At 38.4% G+C, this 18,873-nt stretch overlaps 1 protein-coding gene across 1 annotated transcript; it reads right to left on the reverse strand.

The window, feature by feature from the left end:
* Window positions 1-1,639: 1,639 nt before the first annotated feature.
* LOC106871279 (aspartate aminotransferase, mitochondrial) lies at window positions 1,640-15,282 on the reverse strand. The gene is made up of 11 exons (XM_089338626.1): window positions 15,182-15,282; window positions 8,644-8,800; window positions 7,730-7,858; window positions 7,198-7,257; window positions 6,317-6,390; window positions 5,926-6,013; window positions 5,394-5,462; window positions 4,534-4,720; window positions 3,644-3,809; window positions 2,714-2,864; window positions 1,640-2,129 (listed from the first exon to the last, which is right to left on the reverse strand). Exons 1-11 carry the CDS (start codon window positions 15,262-15,264, stop codon window positions 2,007-2,009), a joined length of 1,287 nt encoding a protein of 428 aa, XP_089194752.1. The 5' UTR covers window positions 15,265-15,282; the 3' UTR covers window positions 1,640-2,006.
* Window positions 15,283-18,873: the final 3,591 nt, after the last annotated feature.

The raw sequence follows: 18,873 nt of genomic DNA on the forward strand, positions 1-18,873 counted from the left end.
CGTCAACACCAGTTGTGAAGTGATGGCAAAGGACAGACACAAAGACATGCACACACACACACACACATATATATATATGCACGCACACACATATACATATATACGACAGCTTCTTTCAGTTTCCATCTACCAAATCCACTCACAAGGCTTTAGTCGTCCCATGGTTATAACAGAAGATGCTTGCACAATGTGCCATGCAGTGGGACTGAACCTGGGACCATGAGATTGGGAAGCAAACTTCTTATCACACAGCCACACCTGTGCTTGCATTATCTAAAATTGTGTTTTGTTGAGGATGATAGGAATGTTAAAACATCCAGGGTGTTGGGACTATTAGGCAGATATCTGCATTGTTGTGGTTGTGTGTGCTTAGCTGAATACAAACACTGGATGTTTGAAAGACGAAAGTGTAGACGATGTAATGCTGTAGGTGACATTTTCCAATTAGTCAAGATGAATTTAACCATGAGAATATATCTGGTGACCATCCCATTTTTCAAATTTAGTTTTTGAAGATCTTTGATTTGAGTAGCATATTGAGTTCTTTCTGCTGTGCAAAAAATCCATTTGTGTGTGACTTCCAGCATTTGAAGTCACTCTGTTGCTGCAGCTGGCGTTGTATTCTCTCAATGTCCAGATGTAGCTTGCTCATGTCGCGGAACTACTTTTATCATTGTGTCTGAAGGCTGCCTCATGATTCTAACTCACCTTCACATGTACCAATGTAACTTTTCTTTTCCATTGTTTGGTTTATCAATTTCAGTTTCATACACCACCAACTTCGTGTTGCATGATCGATCTAATGGACAACATTCTGCATTTCTGAACAGAGAATCTGGAACGAGCTTCTTAATGGATTTACTTGTGATAGTTGTCTTCATCCTGGGACCAAAACAGTAGCTTATTTTCACAAAATACCTGGAGATGATTGTTCTGTTTCAGTGACTGTCAGGGACTTTACCTAGCTAAGCTAGGGAAGTTTTTCTTACATTTTAATAATCAGGGTGAAAGAGAGGGAGGTGAACCACATCAACCCTCTCGGCCTATTATTAAGTTGCTGTTTTATACATTCCAATTGGCCCCAGCATCGTAAATACCAACTTATAACTTTACACAATTTCCTACAAACTTCCTAATGTTTTTAGCATTTCACTCAATTTTACTCATCCACACATTTAACATCCTTTTCCCCATGCTGGCATGGGTTAGACAGTTCAACATGGACAAACAAGCAAGAGGACTGTGCCAGGCTCCAATGTCTGCTTTGGCATGGTTTCTACAGCTGGATGCCCTTCCTAACACTGTCATGTACTGGGTGCTTTTTACCTGGCATCATCGGCAGCAATGAGGGTTACCAAATACCTGCAAGGTAAGACTCCCCACTCTCAACAAAGTGGGGTGTAGCATTGAGAGATAAGAAACTAAGAAGAACAGGAGCAGGTGCTCTGCTGAATAGAAGGCTTATGTTTAATCTCATTGTGAAAAATAGACCATGTCTATCACGCAGCAGCAAGGGAGATAAACAAATGAGTTGATTATGGATTTAGTTTTAGCTATTGTTAAAGCCATCATCAGGATTTGAAAACTTGTAAATACAAACATAAAAAAGGTGGTGGAAGAAAAACAACAACAATAGAAAGAAAATTATTTGTCAAATTTATTTATCCGTCACAAAAGGGGTTTGTTGGTTTATTTTTTTTATAATTTCTTCTAAAAACAAAAAATTATGTACATATGTGAGTGCACGTATGTGTGTGTATATAATTAGATGTAAGCTTATTTAAAAGATTAAAAAAAGACTTTCCTTGAAATCGATTTTGTTCATGTATTTGGAGTTGAAAGCTGTGCTAAGTGGTGCCACCTCATAAGACGGCTCTAATCTACCGCGGGTAGAAGTATGTAAAACTTAATGGAATCTTCCAACAGTTCTTTCAGTAGGATAGGATTACAGATGCAAGAAGGGAGTTGAAGTAATAGAGAGCGCTGTATAGGGTATATAAAATTAACTATTTGGTTACTGTGTGTATAGCATGGGCTAAATAATCGACATTGCCGGAGCATACGCCAGCCACGGATATACGACCATCTTTTGTCAAATAGATGGAGAACTCCTTTGTCAAACGTTCAACCTACAATGATAAGAGAAAAAAATTAAACAGGAACATAATTAACTTTTGTTTTTAATCAACATGAATATTAATTCACACGCACACCTACCAACTCCACCCACCCCCTTACCCTTCTTCCTTTATTTCTCTTCTACATTCACGTGCCCACTGACAATATGAAAGAGAGGGGACCTTTGTTTGGAGATGGGGGACCCTCATTGACCTCTCACCTGACAACTGAGTGCTGGACATTAAGGACCAAATAGTTATCTGCCCTTGTTCCAGACTGATCTGACAACTGCTTCTTTACCACATCACTTACATGCCTCTACCTCCCACCCCACAGAGACACACAGACGCACCAGTGTTTATACTACTACTACTATAACCACTTTACACTGTGTAGCAGCCTTAGGCAAGTTTATTAACTACTGACATGGATTCCATTCCAACAACACTAACACTACTATACTGCACTGTACTACAAGACCACTCCACAACACTGCACCACCCAATCTACCACATTCTGCTGCACTGCAACACCACAGTGACACCCTCTCTCCAGCAGACACAACAACAACAACAACAAGAGGAAGATGACGTACCTGGTCAGGTGTTAATCCAGTGAAACAGAACATACCAATTTGGTCTGTAACATGTTGCCAGTTCTTGGAAGAACCTTCTTTAGCCAAACCTTCCACTAATTTCGTTCTCATACCAATGATACGGTCAGCCATACCTTTCACCTCTGTCAACCTGAAACAACATAAACTTAATCATAGTAACTTTATATATATACATACATACATATATATATATATATATATATATATATATATATATATATATATATATATATATATATATATATATATATATATATAGGGAGAATTCACAAAAGAACAAAAGACAAAGACAGGTGGTGTAGAAAACAAACAGATGTATTAGCATAACACTGTATGTATTTATATGAATAATATGTAGTCTATTGACAAGTTTTTTTCTTCTCGCTTGACCACTGGTAGCAAATAGAATTTCTAAATTTTTTGCTACCCTGAGATTTATTAATAATGATATGTTTTTTGGGGGGGGGCTAATTTCTGGAAGAAAATCGGCTTTTTCTTGTATTTGCTGCCAATAAGAAAAACCGCACATGTGCCATAGATATGAAAAATTATAACATATAAGCACAAGGCATGTTTCTATGTAGTGCCTCATATTTATGTGTTAATCTTGGCTTTCCTGCTGATGATAGCTGGCCTTGCAAATTATTTTATTTTGCTAAAAATAGCTTGAAACCTTGGTTCAGGAAATAGATGGTAAATGTTTTTATTTTTCATTCCCTTTCGAAATAATCCCTAATTGTGGTCTGGAGTTTGACTGCTCCTTCTAGCGGGTTAGATGTCCTATTACGGACATCTCTCTTAAATGAACAGAGGCTTGTAACACAGTTGTAACTCAGTTAGCAGCATAGTAATTAAGAATGTGACAGATTCAAAAGTAAGACTGAAGTTTAAGAAAAGGAAACACTTTACCATTGTGCATTAAGATCAGGTGTAGTGAGGATGGTCTTCACGAGTCTGGCACCGTGGACTGGGGGGTTGGAATACATGGGTCGGATAAGGATCTTCACCTGGGACATAACTCTTGCAGCTTCATCAGCATCAGAACAGACGAGGGTAAATGCTCCAGCTCTTTCACCTGTAATTAAGACATCACTATGGTAACAAAGAGGTGCATATTGTGTGCTTGTGTATGCATATGGCGGGGGGGGGGGGGATCCTGGAAAAACTAAGATTATAACAGATTTAATTAAAATATTCACGGAGTATTAATGAGGACATGTGGAAACACCATCCCCCCATCCACACACACACACACACACACGCATGCACACACACACACAATGAGTTCCTCTTAGTTTCCATGCACCAATTCTGCTCAAACAGTGGTGCTCAGTTCAAGGCTAGAAGTAGGAGACCTTTGCCCAAGATGGCATGATGTGGGACTGAACCTGAAAACACATGACTGCCAAGCAAACTTCATAACCACATGGCCATGCCTCTGCCTTAAACACATTATTTGTGAAAATATTGTCAAGCACCTAATTAGTGCACCTCCACCATCACCACCATAACCAAATCCTTCCTCACCGTTCGTAGACCTCGTTTTTTTTTGGTTGTTTTTTTTCTACCAGGTATAAAGGGGTGGGGGTGTTTACAGTGAGTTGAAATAGACTTAGCATTGATCTTTATTGATACAGTTCACCAGTGACTGGCCTATACCGTTGCCCTAACTATAAACTGATGTAGAAACAGATAACAAAGTGAGCCGGCCCTGCAATGTGGCATGGGCAGAGGACAATTGAACTTTAGGACAATATTTCGAGAAACAACCAATGAACAAGGAAATCAGAACAACTTACCGTAAAGTCCCATGTTTTTAGCAAAAGACTGACAAAGAGACACTTGGTGACCATCTTCAATAAACTTGCGTACAGCAAAGGCATCTTTCTTGGTATCTCCGCTGGCGAAACCTTGGTAAGCCATGTCAAAAAATGGGAAGATCTTCCGTGATTTGATGACACTGCTCATTTCAGCCCATTGTTCTGGCTGGAAGCAAACATTGAACATAATAATCTTCATTACTTGGAGACATGACAGTTAAACTAAAATTATTATATTAGACAATTGTTCTTTGAGACAAAATGCTACAGTTGGCCCCATTCTGTTCATGTAAACAGTATACACAATATATACTACATTCACCGCTATCCCCACCCCTAACCATTGGCCAATCTCTTTTCACATCTTCACAAACATTTTGATCCTCTCTTTTTAGTCTTCCTTTATAGTCACCTTCTTGTACCTTGAAGTTATGCCCTCGCACCTTATCCCCACCACCACCACCTCTTTTCTCTCTTTCCAACTGAAGTAGCCATGGATCTCCCCTTCAGCTAGACACCTGTTCCTGTCCTTCTATCATACATTAGCCTCTCAGTACCCAGCACGTAGCCACTTCCCTTAACACTACACACCCACTTAGCTGACCCAGGACTAAACAAGGAGACATACATTAAATAATGTGGTCTTAGATACACTGTACCAGATTAAAAAGCAAGATGATCACAGCTTGAGTATCTTTGATTAAAGGTGTGCTGAATGACAGCTAAATCAACAATAAACAACCTTTACTACTGACATAAAGTCTGAATTTAAAGACATAGACAACCGTTATAACAGGCTAACATGCTAACAACCCCAACAGATTACTGAAAATACTCACCCTGGGATCAACGCCAGTTGGATTGTGGGCACAAGCATGGAGTAGAATGACGGAACCTTCTGGTATTTTCTGTAAAAGAACAACAACAACATTATTTTAGTTATTTTAGATCAGTGGTTAAGAATGGTTGAGAAGAGAACCATCAGTGAATCAGGCTTGAGATTCTGCAAAGTAAGGACTGATGCTGCCAAGCTTTATAAATGCTTCAAATATTTTGGTGTAAAACCAAAAATTCACTTCCAGATAATAGAAAATATATTGAATGTCATTCAAAGAGAGTTCAAAGAATCCTTTCAGTTCTACAAAAGGTCATTTGACAAAATCTGCACAACTCATGTCAATGTGCAAGATGGACATTATAAGATGAAGATGTTTTGATTGAGGTGGATACTTTTCACTGATGTTTGGTTATGAAGGAATATTCTGGACAGAATAACATTATAATAATCCAAATTAAAGCCACAAAAACAACAAAGAAAAATTTCTAAAAGAGAAAGAAATTCTAGAAAACAACAATAAAAATGAAACTCACCGATATGTCTTCCATGGCACCAGAGAAATCAAAGCCACATGTTTTAGGGTCATAATATCGATAAGACTTCACTTCAAGACCAGAATGTCTAAAAGAACACAAAGAGAAAACAGAATTTTTCGTAAATATTCTTCACTCTCTAAAGATAGCTGGGTGGTTAAGAAGTTTGCTTCACAGCCCCATGGTTCTGGGTGCAGTCTCACACTGTGGTACCTTGGACAAAATGTCTTCTAACATGGACCATTTCCTTATGAGTGAAATTTTAATGGGTTGGAAACTACAGAAAACAATAACAACAAAACTACATTAAAAAAAAAGAAAAAAAACAGTTGTAAACAAAAAAATTAATTTCAAACAAAAGTGAAAAAACAGGAAAAAAATGTAGATTTACTTCAATATTGGTGTGTGGTTGCCCCAGGATGGTGATGGGATGTAGAAATCTTTAGATTTGCTGTTCCATTTAGACTGAAAATATACACAAGAGAGAACAGTTCCAATTAGACAATATTCACACACACACACACACACACACACACATACACAAATCTGGTAGTCATTACAATGATATATATATATATTGCCACACAATTTCTACATTTCCACAACAATAAAAAACATACCAACACATATTTTACCACATTCATACATCACAACAATATTCAGATCTTGTGACAACATGGACATGCAGCAATACCTACATGATGTAACATCATTTTACATCTGCTGTCCACAAAGACATGGATTAGACTCACTGACAACATTCACATGATGGTACAACACTTGTTTTTAACAATATTCCCATGTGGTGATGATGCTCACATGTAACAATATTTTCATGTTGGAACATCACCAATTTCTGTCTAGTTTTCATGCAGGCAAGGATTGGACAACAGGCAACATGTACGTGTTTTCCACACCATAACAACATCCACATGTTGTAATTATTGCCACATGGGACAATATTTAAATACTACAGCAGAGATTATGACGCATTAAAATAATGGCTTTAAATTTTGGTATGAGGCCAATAATGTTGAGGGGTGGGGTGGAGGTTAATTGATATCACTGACCCCAGCACATGACTGGTACTTTATTTTCTCAACCTTGAAAGGGTGAAAGGCAAAGCTGACCTCGGCAGAATTTGAACTCAGGATGTAAGGACAGACAACATGCCACTAAACATTTTGCCCAGCATACTAACAATTCTGCCAGCATCTCTACCTTAATAATAATAATGATAATCATGAGAAAAATGATAATAATAATAATTACAAAGAAAGCAGCACCAATTCGTAAAGCACCAGTTCCAGATATTGCTTGGACTGTGACATTCTGAAATTAAAAACAAAAATGAAGAATTAAAACCTAATAAAACCAAAGTTTTGTCGAAAAACAGAAGATATCTTGAACTGATGAAGAACAGAAATAAAAATATACCAAAGTCTGGGACTGAATGATATTTAATTCTTGACAACATCATTCAGAATTATTATAAAACAATCTGGAAAATATGTGGAACTGATTCCCTGAAATATTCCAATTCTGACTGAATTGGGCCTCCTTTTAGATTTAAAAGCTAAAGTTGACCCTTGCAAGAAAGAAGAAGAAGAAGAAGAAGAAGAAGAAGAAGAAGAAGAAGAAGAAGAAGAAGAAGAAGAAGAAGAAGAAGAAGAAGAAGAAGAAGAAGAAGAAGAAGAAGAAGAAGAAGAAGAAGAAGAAGAAGAAGAAGAAGAAGAAGAAGAAGAAGAAGAAGAAGAACAACAACAACAACAACAACAATAATATAGCAATGCTATGATCCTACCAGTTTGTCTGTGATAACTGGGCTGTCAGTTCCAAAGGCCAGTTTGGCAACAGATGAACAATACTCAGCGTCTCCACCGATTGGAGAATATTCTTTGTCCATTTTGGCAGCTACAACCATTTCCTCAGCCTGCAATCAAAGAGAAATAATGGATTCAGGAATTTTTGTATTTTTTAACAGAAAATTGGTTGCAGGAATAACAGAGAAAACACACACACACACACACACACACACACACACACACAGATATATCTCTTTTACTTGTTTTAGTCTTTTGACTATGGCCATGCTGGGGCACTGCCTTGAAAGATTTAGTCAAAGAAATTCATCCCAGTATATTTTAAACTTGGTACTTATTCTAATAGTCTTTTTTGCCCAATGCCAACTTATGGGGATGTAAACAAACCAACACCAGTTGTCAAGCGATGATTGGGGACAAATACACACACATGCACACACACACACACACATATGTGTATATATGATGGGCTTCTTTCAGTTTCCGCCAACCAAATACACTCACAAGGCTTTGGTCAGCCCAGTCTTGTATAGAAGACACTTGCCTAAAGTTCCACACAGTGGGACTGAACCTGGAACTACCTGGTTGGGAAGGAAACTTCTTACCACACAGCCACACCTGCACCTCTCTCTCAATATATATATATATATATATATATATATATATACACACACACACACACACACGTACATACATACACACACACACACACACACATCTATGTTGATGCAATCTAAGTAAATGTTTTAATTTAAAAAACTATCCAACCTACACTGCTGCCACACAGAATAAATGTGGCCAATACCAGCAGAATTGATATTCCCCAAGGAAATCTCAACCATTGTTGAATCAAAAGTAAATAAACAAACAAGAAAGAAACACCATCGTTTTTTACCTTCCTCACAGAAGGAAGAATATAAGGTTTGCCGTTGTCATCTCTGTAGGCACCGACACCAAGGTTCATCTTTTTGGGGTTGTTGTCTCTCTTGAAAGCTTCTGTGACTCCAAGGATGACATCTGGGGGTCCCATTTCCACATTTGACCACCATGACCTGAGGAAAGCAATACAAAGGGATGACTATAAAGACAATATCGAACAGGACAAACATGTGTATCTATGGTGGCTATTATTATTATTATTATTATTATTATTATTATTATTATTAACCCATATATGCCCATAAAAAAACGAAATCTTAAAATTTCACTGTATTTAGATTAACTGTTATGGTAAGCTTCCGCAATCTGAAAGAGTATGCAACTGTCAGTCTTGAGTGTCGACTACCGACTGAGCCTTCCGTATGCTCAGTCAGATGGTTCTGGGCCAGTTCATGAATCATTAAAAAAAGTTACATGTACAATTTGGATTCACTCCATTTTCCGAGGTGGGGGGGGAGGTCAGGCCATGTTATTTTCTTATGGTAAATAATAGTTATAAAATACTAATTTATGAAATAATTGCAATAAATACCGACCCCTACAACCAAGCCTTGCTGACCCCTACGAACTCATTTGCATTATCATCCTTGCCCCTCCAACCCCACCCATTTTCCCCCTATCCCACATTCAAAAGGATCACAGGTCCCTCCCTAGCCATAGGCTCACAAAGCTGGTTTCCTAGATTCTTTGGCGTGTATATTCCCCACTGGGCAGGACGCTGGGCCATTGCAGGAGGACTCATTTTTGCCAGCTGAGTGAAATGAAGGATTTTGCTGAAGAACACAATGTGTCGCCTGGTCCAGGAATTGAAATCACAATCTTATAATCATGAGTGTAACATCCTAACCACTATGCCACACGACCCCCTCCTCCTATCCCACTTCATCCTATCTTAATGAAGTTTATTATTTAATTCAGTGCTGACGTAACGACTGCTGGACAAAATACGATTTCTCCTTGAAAAACTGAATATTTTAACTGGAAAAAAGAAAACAAGCAAACAATTAATTAAAGCTTTTGCTAACAACAACAACAACAACACCCCAGCATAGATGTAATTGTTGTTGATTAAAGGTGATAGAAAGGAAAAACTACTGCAATTACTGCAGTCATTGTCTATTTCTATAAAATGACAATGACTGCAGTTAGTAAGTCTTTGACCATAAGTCAGCTCAATCAAGACTGAGTTAAGACTAAACCACATTATTCAAGATTTATTCCAGGTGTTGAAGATATGTAAACGAGTGAAGATAGGGGTGAGACACACACACACACACAAAAAGTGGGGGGGGAGGGAGAGGAAGGAGAGGTTATCAGAGACAAACAGAAAAACATACAAACACATTACATGACCTTGCTACTACACAACATGTTGACTTGCTTCTACATCCCTCCTCCCACCCACATCTTTCCACTTCCCCAAAACTCTGGGTGTGACCCCTGGGGTACATCTGTGACCAATGCAGTAGCAAGTGTGTGGGGGGGGGAGATAGAATGACTGCTGACTGCTAAAGTGTGATGTGGTGAGAGGTTAAGGAGCAGAAGACTACTGCCGCCAGCAACATGGTGACCCTTAACCTGCACAGGAGGAGAAAAGGGAGTGGGCAGTAGGGTGCCCTGAGACAGTAGTGGTCAGCCAGATAGAGGAGTAGGGTACTTCAATGGTCAGTGTGGTTTACTGGTGACCATGTTGATAGTGTACCCCTACCTATACCCCACCTCCAACACACACACTGAACCAATGGGATGGGGGTTGGTACAGGAGTTAGCCTGATCGCTAGAAATAGCAGACAGATTTTAGTGAAACCGTTAATAAAGGAAAGGGGACACATTCAGTTACAAAGGTCACCCAAAAAATAACATAGAACCCACCTCCAACTGACCATTAGAAAGGGTCAGAGCATTTTGTGTACAACAACTATTCAAATGAGTCTAAATATTTATAAACCTATCAAACACTCACTAAACATAAAATCATTGACAATGAATCATTTCTTAACGAGACAGATTTAATTAAATAGTGTATTTATTAGATTTCATACAAGCTATCTCTTGATAAACAACTGGGTTTCACTCAAATGAAATCTAATTGGGACAGCTGTAATCAGTCATAATTTAAATACTATCAGAATGTGTGTTAGACACAAATATTATTGGTTTGTGCAATTCAGCTGATTCCAACAAACCTTCACCTAGTTTGTAGGTTACCTTAACACCTTTAGATCAAGACAACAACAACAACTATATATATGTGTATGCTTGTATGTGTGTGTGAGTACATATTATCATTACTGTTTTAATGTCTAGCTGCCATGCTTGCTGGGGGTCAAACAAAATTCTCTGAAGCTGATTTTCTACAGCTGGTGCCTTTCCTGCTACTAAGCCTCACCTATCCCCCCCCCACCGCAAGGTAATACCCCACCCCACCCACACTCCTTTGAACACAAAACAGAACATAAAAGTTGTACATGTTTTTGCACAGAAAATAACAAACATCACATGTCATGATGAAGTTTGCTTACAATCAGCTTGCCAAGTCAAGACCAGAAGATGTGTATGTGTGTGTGTGCATATTCATATCTTGTCGTAATATTGCAATCTAACTATGTTTCCAAAGAATCTATTCACACCTGAACAGGTGATTTATCGTCACTTAAAAGTGACCAAGGGTGCAAAGGGCACCAGCAATTGCTAGAAGTAGGAGTCAAAGACTCCTTCGCCACAAAAAGTCGTATTGTTATATTTGAACTGACAGGAGAGACAATAAACTCGCCACCATAAGCGAGATGCAATTAGATTAACAGGTTAATTTCGAAAAAGAAATTATTATTCGTCAGCAATGCTTGATACCATTTTGTATATGAGGGTGTGGGGATGAAGCCATGAGAGCGCAATTTTTCGCCGATGGCCTCATGATTATTCATTTTTACAGCTGGCTGTTCCTCAATTTCCGGAGAGAACTTTTATTCATTTACTTTTGTTTTCCATGTCCTGTTGAAGGCGACGTTTGCTCTGAAGTCGGTGAGGTAGATGAACCAAGTGAAACACACAAGCACGCACCCATTGACTTTCATGTTACACGAGTTGAATAGCGAAACACACTCACTCGTACAATGTATTTATGTAAGTGCATACGAAAGACAATGGGGGGGGGGGGGTGCGCGCGCAAGCATGTTCGGCTCCATGTATTTGTATTGACATAGTCACACTTGCACAATGTATGGATCTATGTATGTCGGTGTATATGAAAGAAAATGAGGGGAAGGGTGCGCGTGCTGGTGTGATTAACTTCTCATCGACTTCAAAGCAAACTAAATAAATAAAAATTCTTTACGAAATTTGCCGAACCAGCTGTAAAAATTGATAATCTTGAGACCATAGGCGAAAGATCGCCATATGAGGATATTAAGTTACAGCTATTTAAAATTCTTTTCTGGCATAGGCAGGAAATAATTATAATAATCACGATTATTACTAAGATACAAGATCTGAATGAACGTTCCCAGGGACAATGAAGGTGTAAATGGGAATCGAAACTAGACTGTAGGTCATACAATGTTAGAAAAAGCATATTGTATAGCAACTTTCTTGTTTTAAAAAAAAGAACACATTGAATAATGTATATATGGTATATAAACAAACGGGATGGTCACAACTGGTATAGTTTTGATTACAGGTCTGCTCAATTTAGGCTAACCTGGGGCTAAACAACATGCAATTAATACAATCATTTATAAATATATGTGGCTTCCATGCCTACTTCAGACGAAAATATTGAGGATCGATCGCAGATCGAAGTTCACGTTGATCGGTCGCTTTACCTGGTTCCTATAACGGTAAGATGAAATGACCCAAGGAAATACTGAAATATTTGGTGGTTAAGGAAAGGAAATAGTTGTAAACTGTTGTGTTCCGAAAGGAAAACGGATGAAGTGGTTGTGTGTGCGCATATAATAAATACATATAATATATTCATACGTTCGTTGTGTGCACGTAAATCCAAGAAACGTGAACACTTCCGTCCAGTTTGCTCGAAAACGATTAATAAATCTATACCGATTTCATTTTTAATATTCGGGTTCTTATTTAATTCTGGATCCCAAATTATTACATTTGACTATCCCTACATGGGTTGTGTGTGTGTGTGTGTGCGTGCGTATGTGTCTATAAACGTATGTTTGGAAATATATAATCTACACTCAGCTATTTTTTTAAAATCCCCCCCCTCTTCTATTTCCTAATTAATGTGGGCGGTAGGAAGGGCAAGAGAGACTGAGTTAAAAGTGGAAAAGAAAAGAAGAAAAAAACACTTCAGACAAAACGTTGCAGATTTGCACGTTCACAAGGACATTAGCCAAAGACCTTGAGCAGTTGGGTGGTTCTGTTTGTTACGAATAAAGGTTACACAGAAATATTGTACCTCAGAAAAAATACTCAAAAAAATCAGGTATATCACGTAAAAAAGGCATAAACTCCTCGTATCTTTACCATTTTGCCCTCTTCTATGAAATATATTTGAGGCTTGTCAAAACTAACAGCTGTGATGTAATAACCTTAACCTTTCTTTAATTTCAGTACGGAGGTAACTCAACCCGAACTTTTACGATGAGAGGGAGTGACATATGATGGGGTTGGAGAGGTTACGGGCCAGAAATAGTGGTGAAATAAAAATGTCAATGTCAAAGGAAAACAGGTGGAAATGTAACGGAACGATTCATATCAGACAGGTCGGGGCAGGTTCGAGTAGAGGGGTACGATTAGACCGAATATGTAACCGGGAATTTGGAACGGTTACACTAATGAAAATACCAATTAATTTTAATTGGATATAAGGCAAGTTTTGATATCAATTAAATTAGATTTAAATAAAAAGTAAGTTTTCAGAGCAGGTGTTAAAATCGACGCGAGTATTTAACTGGTATTTAACTGCTAGAGAAAAAAAAATAACAGCCAAATCCTCCGACTCTACTTTGGAAAATGCAATTCTAAATCTACAAAAATACGAGATGGTCACAGATGGAATGTCTTTCATCGTAGTTCTCTGTTTAAGCGGAGCTGGCTAAACAACAATAGGTACAATAAAATATATAAACCAAAACAATAATAATATAATCCTTTCTTCTGGAAGCACAAGGCCTCAAATTTGGGGGAAGGGATTAAGTAGTTTACATCGACCCCAGTGCGTAACTGGTACTTGTTTAATCGACCCCCGAAAGGATGACAGGCAAAGTCGACCTCGGCGGAATTTGAACTCAGGACATGAAGACAGACGAAATGCCGCTCAGTAGTTTGTCCGGTCTGCTAACAATTCTAATAATAATAATTTTTATCTCGACATGAATTGTGAAGGACGTGTGTTGTTGGTAGAAGTGGTTTAGCTCTTGACAGGGTAGACGTTCGATGAAAGGCGTTCCAACTATGACAATCACATCTTTCTTCTATGTTCTCAGCCAGAGTGGGCTACATTTTCTAGTATTTCCTCCTATTCAAATATAGAGAGCGTGTAATTTGAGGGACTTTCACAGCTATTTCTACCAGGTTAAACAAGCAGGTAGAGCGCCTCCATTAGCTCTAACATTTTACAGGTAGACAAAAGGTATTACGTGTTGCACCCAGGTCCGCCCTAATCCACAGGTCTATAATCAAAGGCAGCCCAACCATGACTAAACAGTCTTTTTAAAAACCAACTACGACTATATTATATCATGTACCCTGCTCTTATTTAAAACGGTAAAGATCTGGCTGTTATCTTTAGCAGCCCTGAAAGCCTTCATAAAATTTTCCGTTTCATCCAAGATACAGCATGTGTCGTTTATCTTTAACAAAACATCCAAGATTTCACTAGTTTTGCTGCTTCTGAAGAAAACATTGACCCAGACTGAAGAAACACCAGACATTTGCGAAGTTAGTGATTCGGTTTCGATTCTCGTCCGAAGCCACCACACTCTAAATTCCCCCCTATACACTTGATAGAAAAATATTAACTCCACACAATCAACTCAGAATTTCTACAAAATTTTCTCTTTTGTATAAACAATATTTCTGTAATATATATATATATATATATATGATCCAAAAATAAAAATAAAAAATCAGTCGAGGTGAAAGAACAAACAGGGTGAATTAATGTACGTCTGCTTGCACGTATGAAATAAATACTTTATTTATAAGTAAATTGAATGTGTGTGTGTGTGTGTAAATAATGATGTGTCCATTATTATTCCATTTAACCCCGAGTCAACCTTGATCAAGCAAACCTAAGATCATTCCAGATATGACCATCTTGTCTTTTTTATTGCATCAGGGGCTAATCTGTCTAATGGGCCTTTCTCTTTTTAGGATAACACGTGTTATTTTAGGGAGATATTGGGTGCTATTTCTTGTAGACAGGGTGATCACGTAGAAGCTAGGTTGTTAGAAAAGTAAATATCAGTTGTCTTTCAGGAAGTAAATCTAGAATATAACAAAGGATAGTGTTAAAACGATAAACTTACGAGAGTCTGTGGATGACCCCGGCATGAGGTGTAGCCCCAGGGAGAAGTCTGGGCAAAGAACGGACTGAAGTGAACAATGCCATGGTTGGATTTCAACTGACGCTCGATGAAGGTCGGCTGCCTATAAAACAAGGAATAGAACTTTCACTTCGGAATGAGCTCACGACGAAACGAAACGGAACTAAGGAAAATGTCATTTAGTTTTGCTGTTACTTAATTTTCCTTTTCAGTGTGTGTGTGTGAGTGAGTGAAAGTCTTTGCGTACATTCGTGAATTCTTTAGAGATCGACACAAATGTACAAGATAAATAAGATATGATTTGGAGGCGTTCATGCCGTTCCCAGTTGTATTAGTGACTGAGAACGTGTTGCTGGTTTAGTAAACCAACGAACCGCAACATTAGATGTTGGTAGAGTCGTCAGATAATCGGATCAAATATCGCTGATTACCGAGTTCAAATTTTGCTGAGATCAGTATTACCGTTCATCGTTTTAGGGTCGATAAATAAAGAACCAGTTTATTTATTGATTCTTCTCTTACATTTTCTTTCTTTCTCTTTGTCTGTCCAGACCTAAAACCTGGATGAGCTCTATCACTGTATATGGTTTAATCAGAAGCTGAAGGAGTAAAAAAGGAAGCAACATTATGTGCCATGAGGAGGTGGAGACAATGAAAGTCGTGCTGGGGTGACTCAGTAACTGACCTTTCACCAAAAAAATAAAAAGTCGTATTGTACTTTCAGTTTGCAGTTTGAATCATTTCTTCTCGTGTCTTAATATTTTCCCAGTCATAAAAGAGGCGAGCTGGCAGAGTGGTTAGCACGCCAGACAAAATGCTTAGCGGCATTTCGTCTGTCTTTACATTCTGAGTTCAAACTCCAATGAAGTCAATTTTGCCTTTTATTTTGTTAGTCAATAAAATAAGTACCAGTTGTGTACTGAGGTCAATGATATCGGCTTAAACCTCCCCCCACCCACAAGATGCTGGCCTCGTGCCAAAATCTGAAACCAATATTTTCCCAAGTAGGTCTCACTGATACACCTACTGACTTCCTTCTCCAAAACAAATCTCTCACCTGTATTTCCTAATCTCTCACCTGTATTTCCTATCTTAAATTCATGATTAAAATATCGGGTTGGCAGAATTGGAGAATCAGAAAAATGCTTTGCAGAATTTATTCTAGATTCTTCTGAAACATGGACGTTGTTATGAAAGACATTTCAAATTATTAGAATGATTCCATGAATAAAACCTTCGCTGTATTTTAAACATTAAATAGTGTTTTTATTCCAGACACAGATGTTTTTGTATCTGCAGGAATCGCTTCAATTAAAGAAGGATATTTCTTCTGTTGAAACCAACTCAACGTTTCCCTGTTCACATTTAATCCAGGCTGGATTAAGTCACATCTTAAGGTATAGTCTTCACTGTGAACCATTTGTCTTTCTACCTAAAACGGGTTTGCTGCAGCCCTTTAGCCAAGCAATTTTACAGCTGGGGATAACATACCTTCACCAAACTGCATCCTTTTAATGCAGATTTTGTTGTTAGCACAACTGTGATGCACCATTACATTTTCGACCTTTGTTTTCTTGCACTCATTAAACCATTCCCTGTTCGCTAAAATTCCAATACATCTCTTCCAAGCATTTCCTCCTTCATGCACTCTGCCTTCCTCTCACAGCCCAGTTTCTCTGCATCATTGCTATCCAGTAACCTCCACTCACTCTCCCTCCCCACTCTTTAATCACACTTCTTTGGCAATATCCTGCCACATCCCTCTCTTCTTTTGCTCAACCATCCCATTTATATTCTGATCCTTGTGAGTATGCCTGGCCCTTTGCCCCAATCTCTATCCTGCTGTCTCCCACTCTCTCCTCTCCATGCAATTCACGTCCCCTCGGGTCAGGTAATCATGGAACTCCTTTGTGGCAGCTCACCTGTTTCTGTCCTCACTCCTAATTTCTCTCTCTCCAGCCAGGTAACTTTTTACCTCCTTTAGGGCAAGACACCTGTTTCTGTCTCACTATAACCTTTCATCTGATACAAGATCGCCTCTTCCAATGCCCCCTCCCCTCAAAAGATTATCTTGGTGACCCTGTCAGTGCAAGTGTCACTTAAGTATCCGCTTCACACTAAAGTGATTGGTATTTGGAAGGGCATCCAGCTGTAAAAACCTTGCCCAAGCCACATAAAAAGCACTAAGGAGGGGGGAGCTTGTTAGGTCCAGGAATGAATAACCCGTTTTTATGAAAATTCTCTATAAACATTCACAGGAATGCGGTAAATTATTATTGTACAGAACCCTTGCTAACAATGCAATTCTTTAAACAGAATATACATGTTAAAATTATCACCAATGGCTTAGTTTCAGCAATATTTCATTTTGTGACAATGAAATCCATGGCAGTGGGTGATGAAAGCGGAGCAGTGTAAGGAGGAGGAGGAGAAGAAGAGAGTTATCACCCCTGCTCTCAACAGTGATTCGTTTAGAGGAGCAAAAGGTAGATTGTTGAATGACATATGAAGGGAGACATTGCAAAAGAGTGAAACATGGGAAACTAAAAGGAGGAGGAGGTGTGAAGGCAAGACTGGAGTTGGGGGAAAGATTAGCAGGTTCTGCTGGATGTGCAATGTGTGTAAACAGAATAGAGCCAAGTAAGAAGAAACGGTCTTAGAGGAATCTAGAGTAAAGCAAAAGTAAGGTGAGTTTGCCAAATTGGACAAGTGAGAAAGATAGAAAAATGGAAGAAAGGCTGCTTTCAAAGTTAGGGAGGATAACAAAAGGAAAGGTTGTTATACTTCAGAAGACATGAATCAGCCATGTAAAACACGGCAGATGAAAATGAGATGCAAAATAACAATCCTTGTTGTTATAGTCTTAACATTAGAATAAGTTTCAAAAGGAATCACAAGCCCCAGTAAATGACTGGTACAAACTTTAACCTATGAATTAAAAATATTTTAATAAAATGGTTGACAAGGGGATTCATATTTTAAGGAAAAAGGCTTTAGATTGTATGATGTTTGTGAGGTGTGATGGTGCAAGGGCAGAAGTTTAAGAGAAATGAATGTGGAAGGTAGGGGTGTGTGTGTAGAGGCAAGACAGGAATGAAGCAGGACCCTGCAATTTTGATGTGAGTGGCTGATGAGGTACTGACATCCAGTTTGAACCTGCAAAAAATAAGGCTGCTGACATATGACCAAATAAGTATTAGGAGATAGAGAAAGTGTAGTTGAGGAAGAGAGAGAAGGAGTGGTAGTTGATCTGAGGTCTTTTAACTTCACAGAAGTGACTAATAACCATGTGTGGTAGTGGATTGTGTTGGCGAGACCCCACCACCACCATCCCTATCATGAAAAACAAGATGAAGGGTGAAAGCAGCAGTCTTTTAAGTCGAAATATAGAAAACGTAATTAAAAACTAAGTTTGTTTCAGAAATCTGATTAGATGCCACCAGATTTGTGAAAATCCTTTAATAATTCTCTAGGATGGCGATATAACTATATATGTTTATTAAAAAAATACTCAGTATGAATTAAATTAAATGAGTGTTCCAATAGCTGGCTAATACCAAGTTCCCAATAATTTCATTCATGGGTTTTAACTGGATCCAGGCTAGAACAGTTCTGCTTAAAAGAGAGCACCTTCTAGATCTTCATTTAGGGATGGCCACAGGTAGAGTTAATTT

The sequence above is a fragment of the Octopus bimaculoides genome, chromosome 20 (assembly GCF_046866305.1).
Source record: "Octopus bimaculoides isolate indiv1 chromosome 20, ASM4686630v1, whole genome shotgun sequence".
In the NCBI taxonomy this organism is placed as follows: Eukaryota; Metazoa; Mollusca; class Cephalopoda; order Octopoda; family Octopodidae; genus Octopus; species Octopus bimaculoides.

What these genes read in the sequence shown, in the direction of transcription:
- LOC106871279 (XM_089338626.1), bottom strand. Translation starts at nt 15,264, where the DNA reads ATGGCATTGTTCACTTCAGTCCGTTCTTTGCCCAGACTTCTCCCTGGG. An exon ending in TTCTTCCTTCTGTGAGGAAG is followed by an intron (nt 7,859 to 8,643) that starts GTAAAAAACGAT and finishes CTTTGATTGCAG; the next exon opens with GCTGAGGAAATGGTTGTAGC. An exon ending in GTGCCATGGAAGACATATCG is followed by an intron (nt 5,463 to 5,925) that starts GTGAGTTTCATT and finishes GTTCTTTTACAG; the next exon opens with AAAATACCAGAAGGTTCCGT.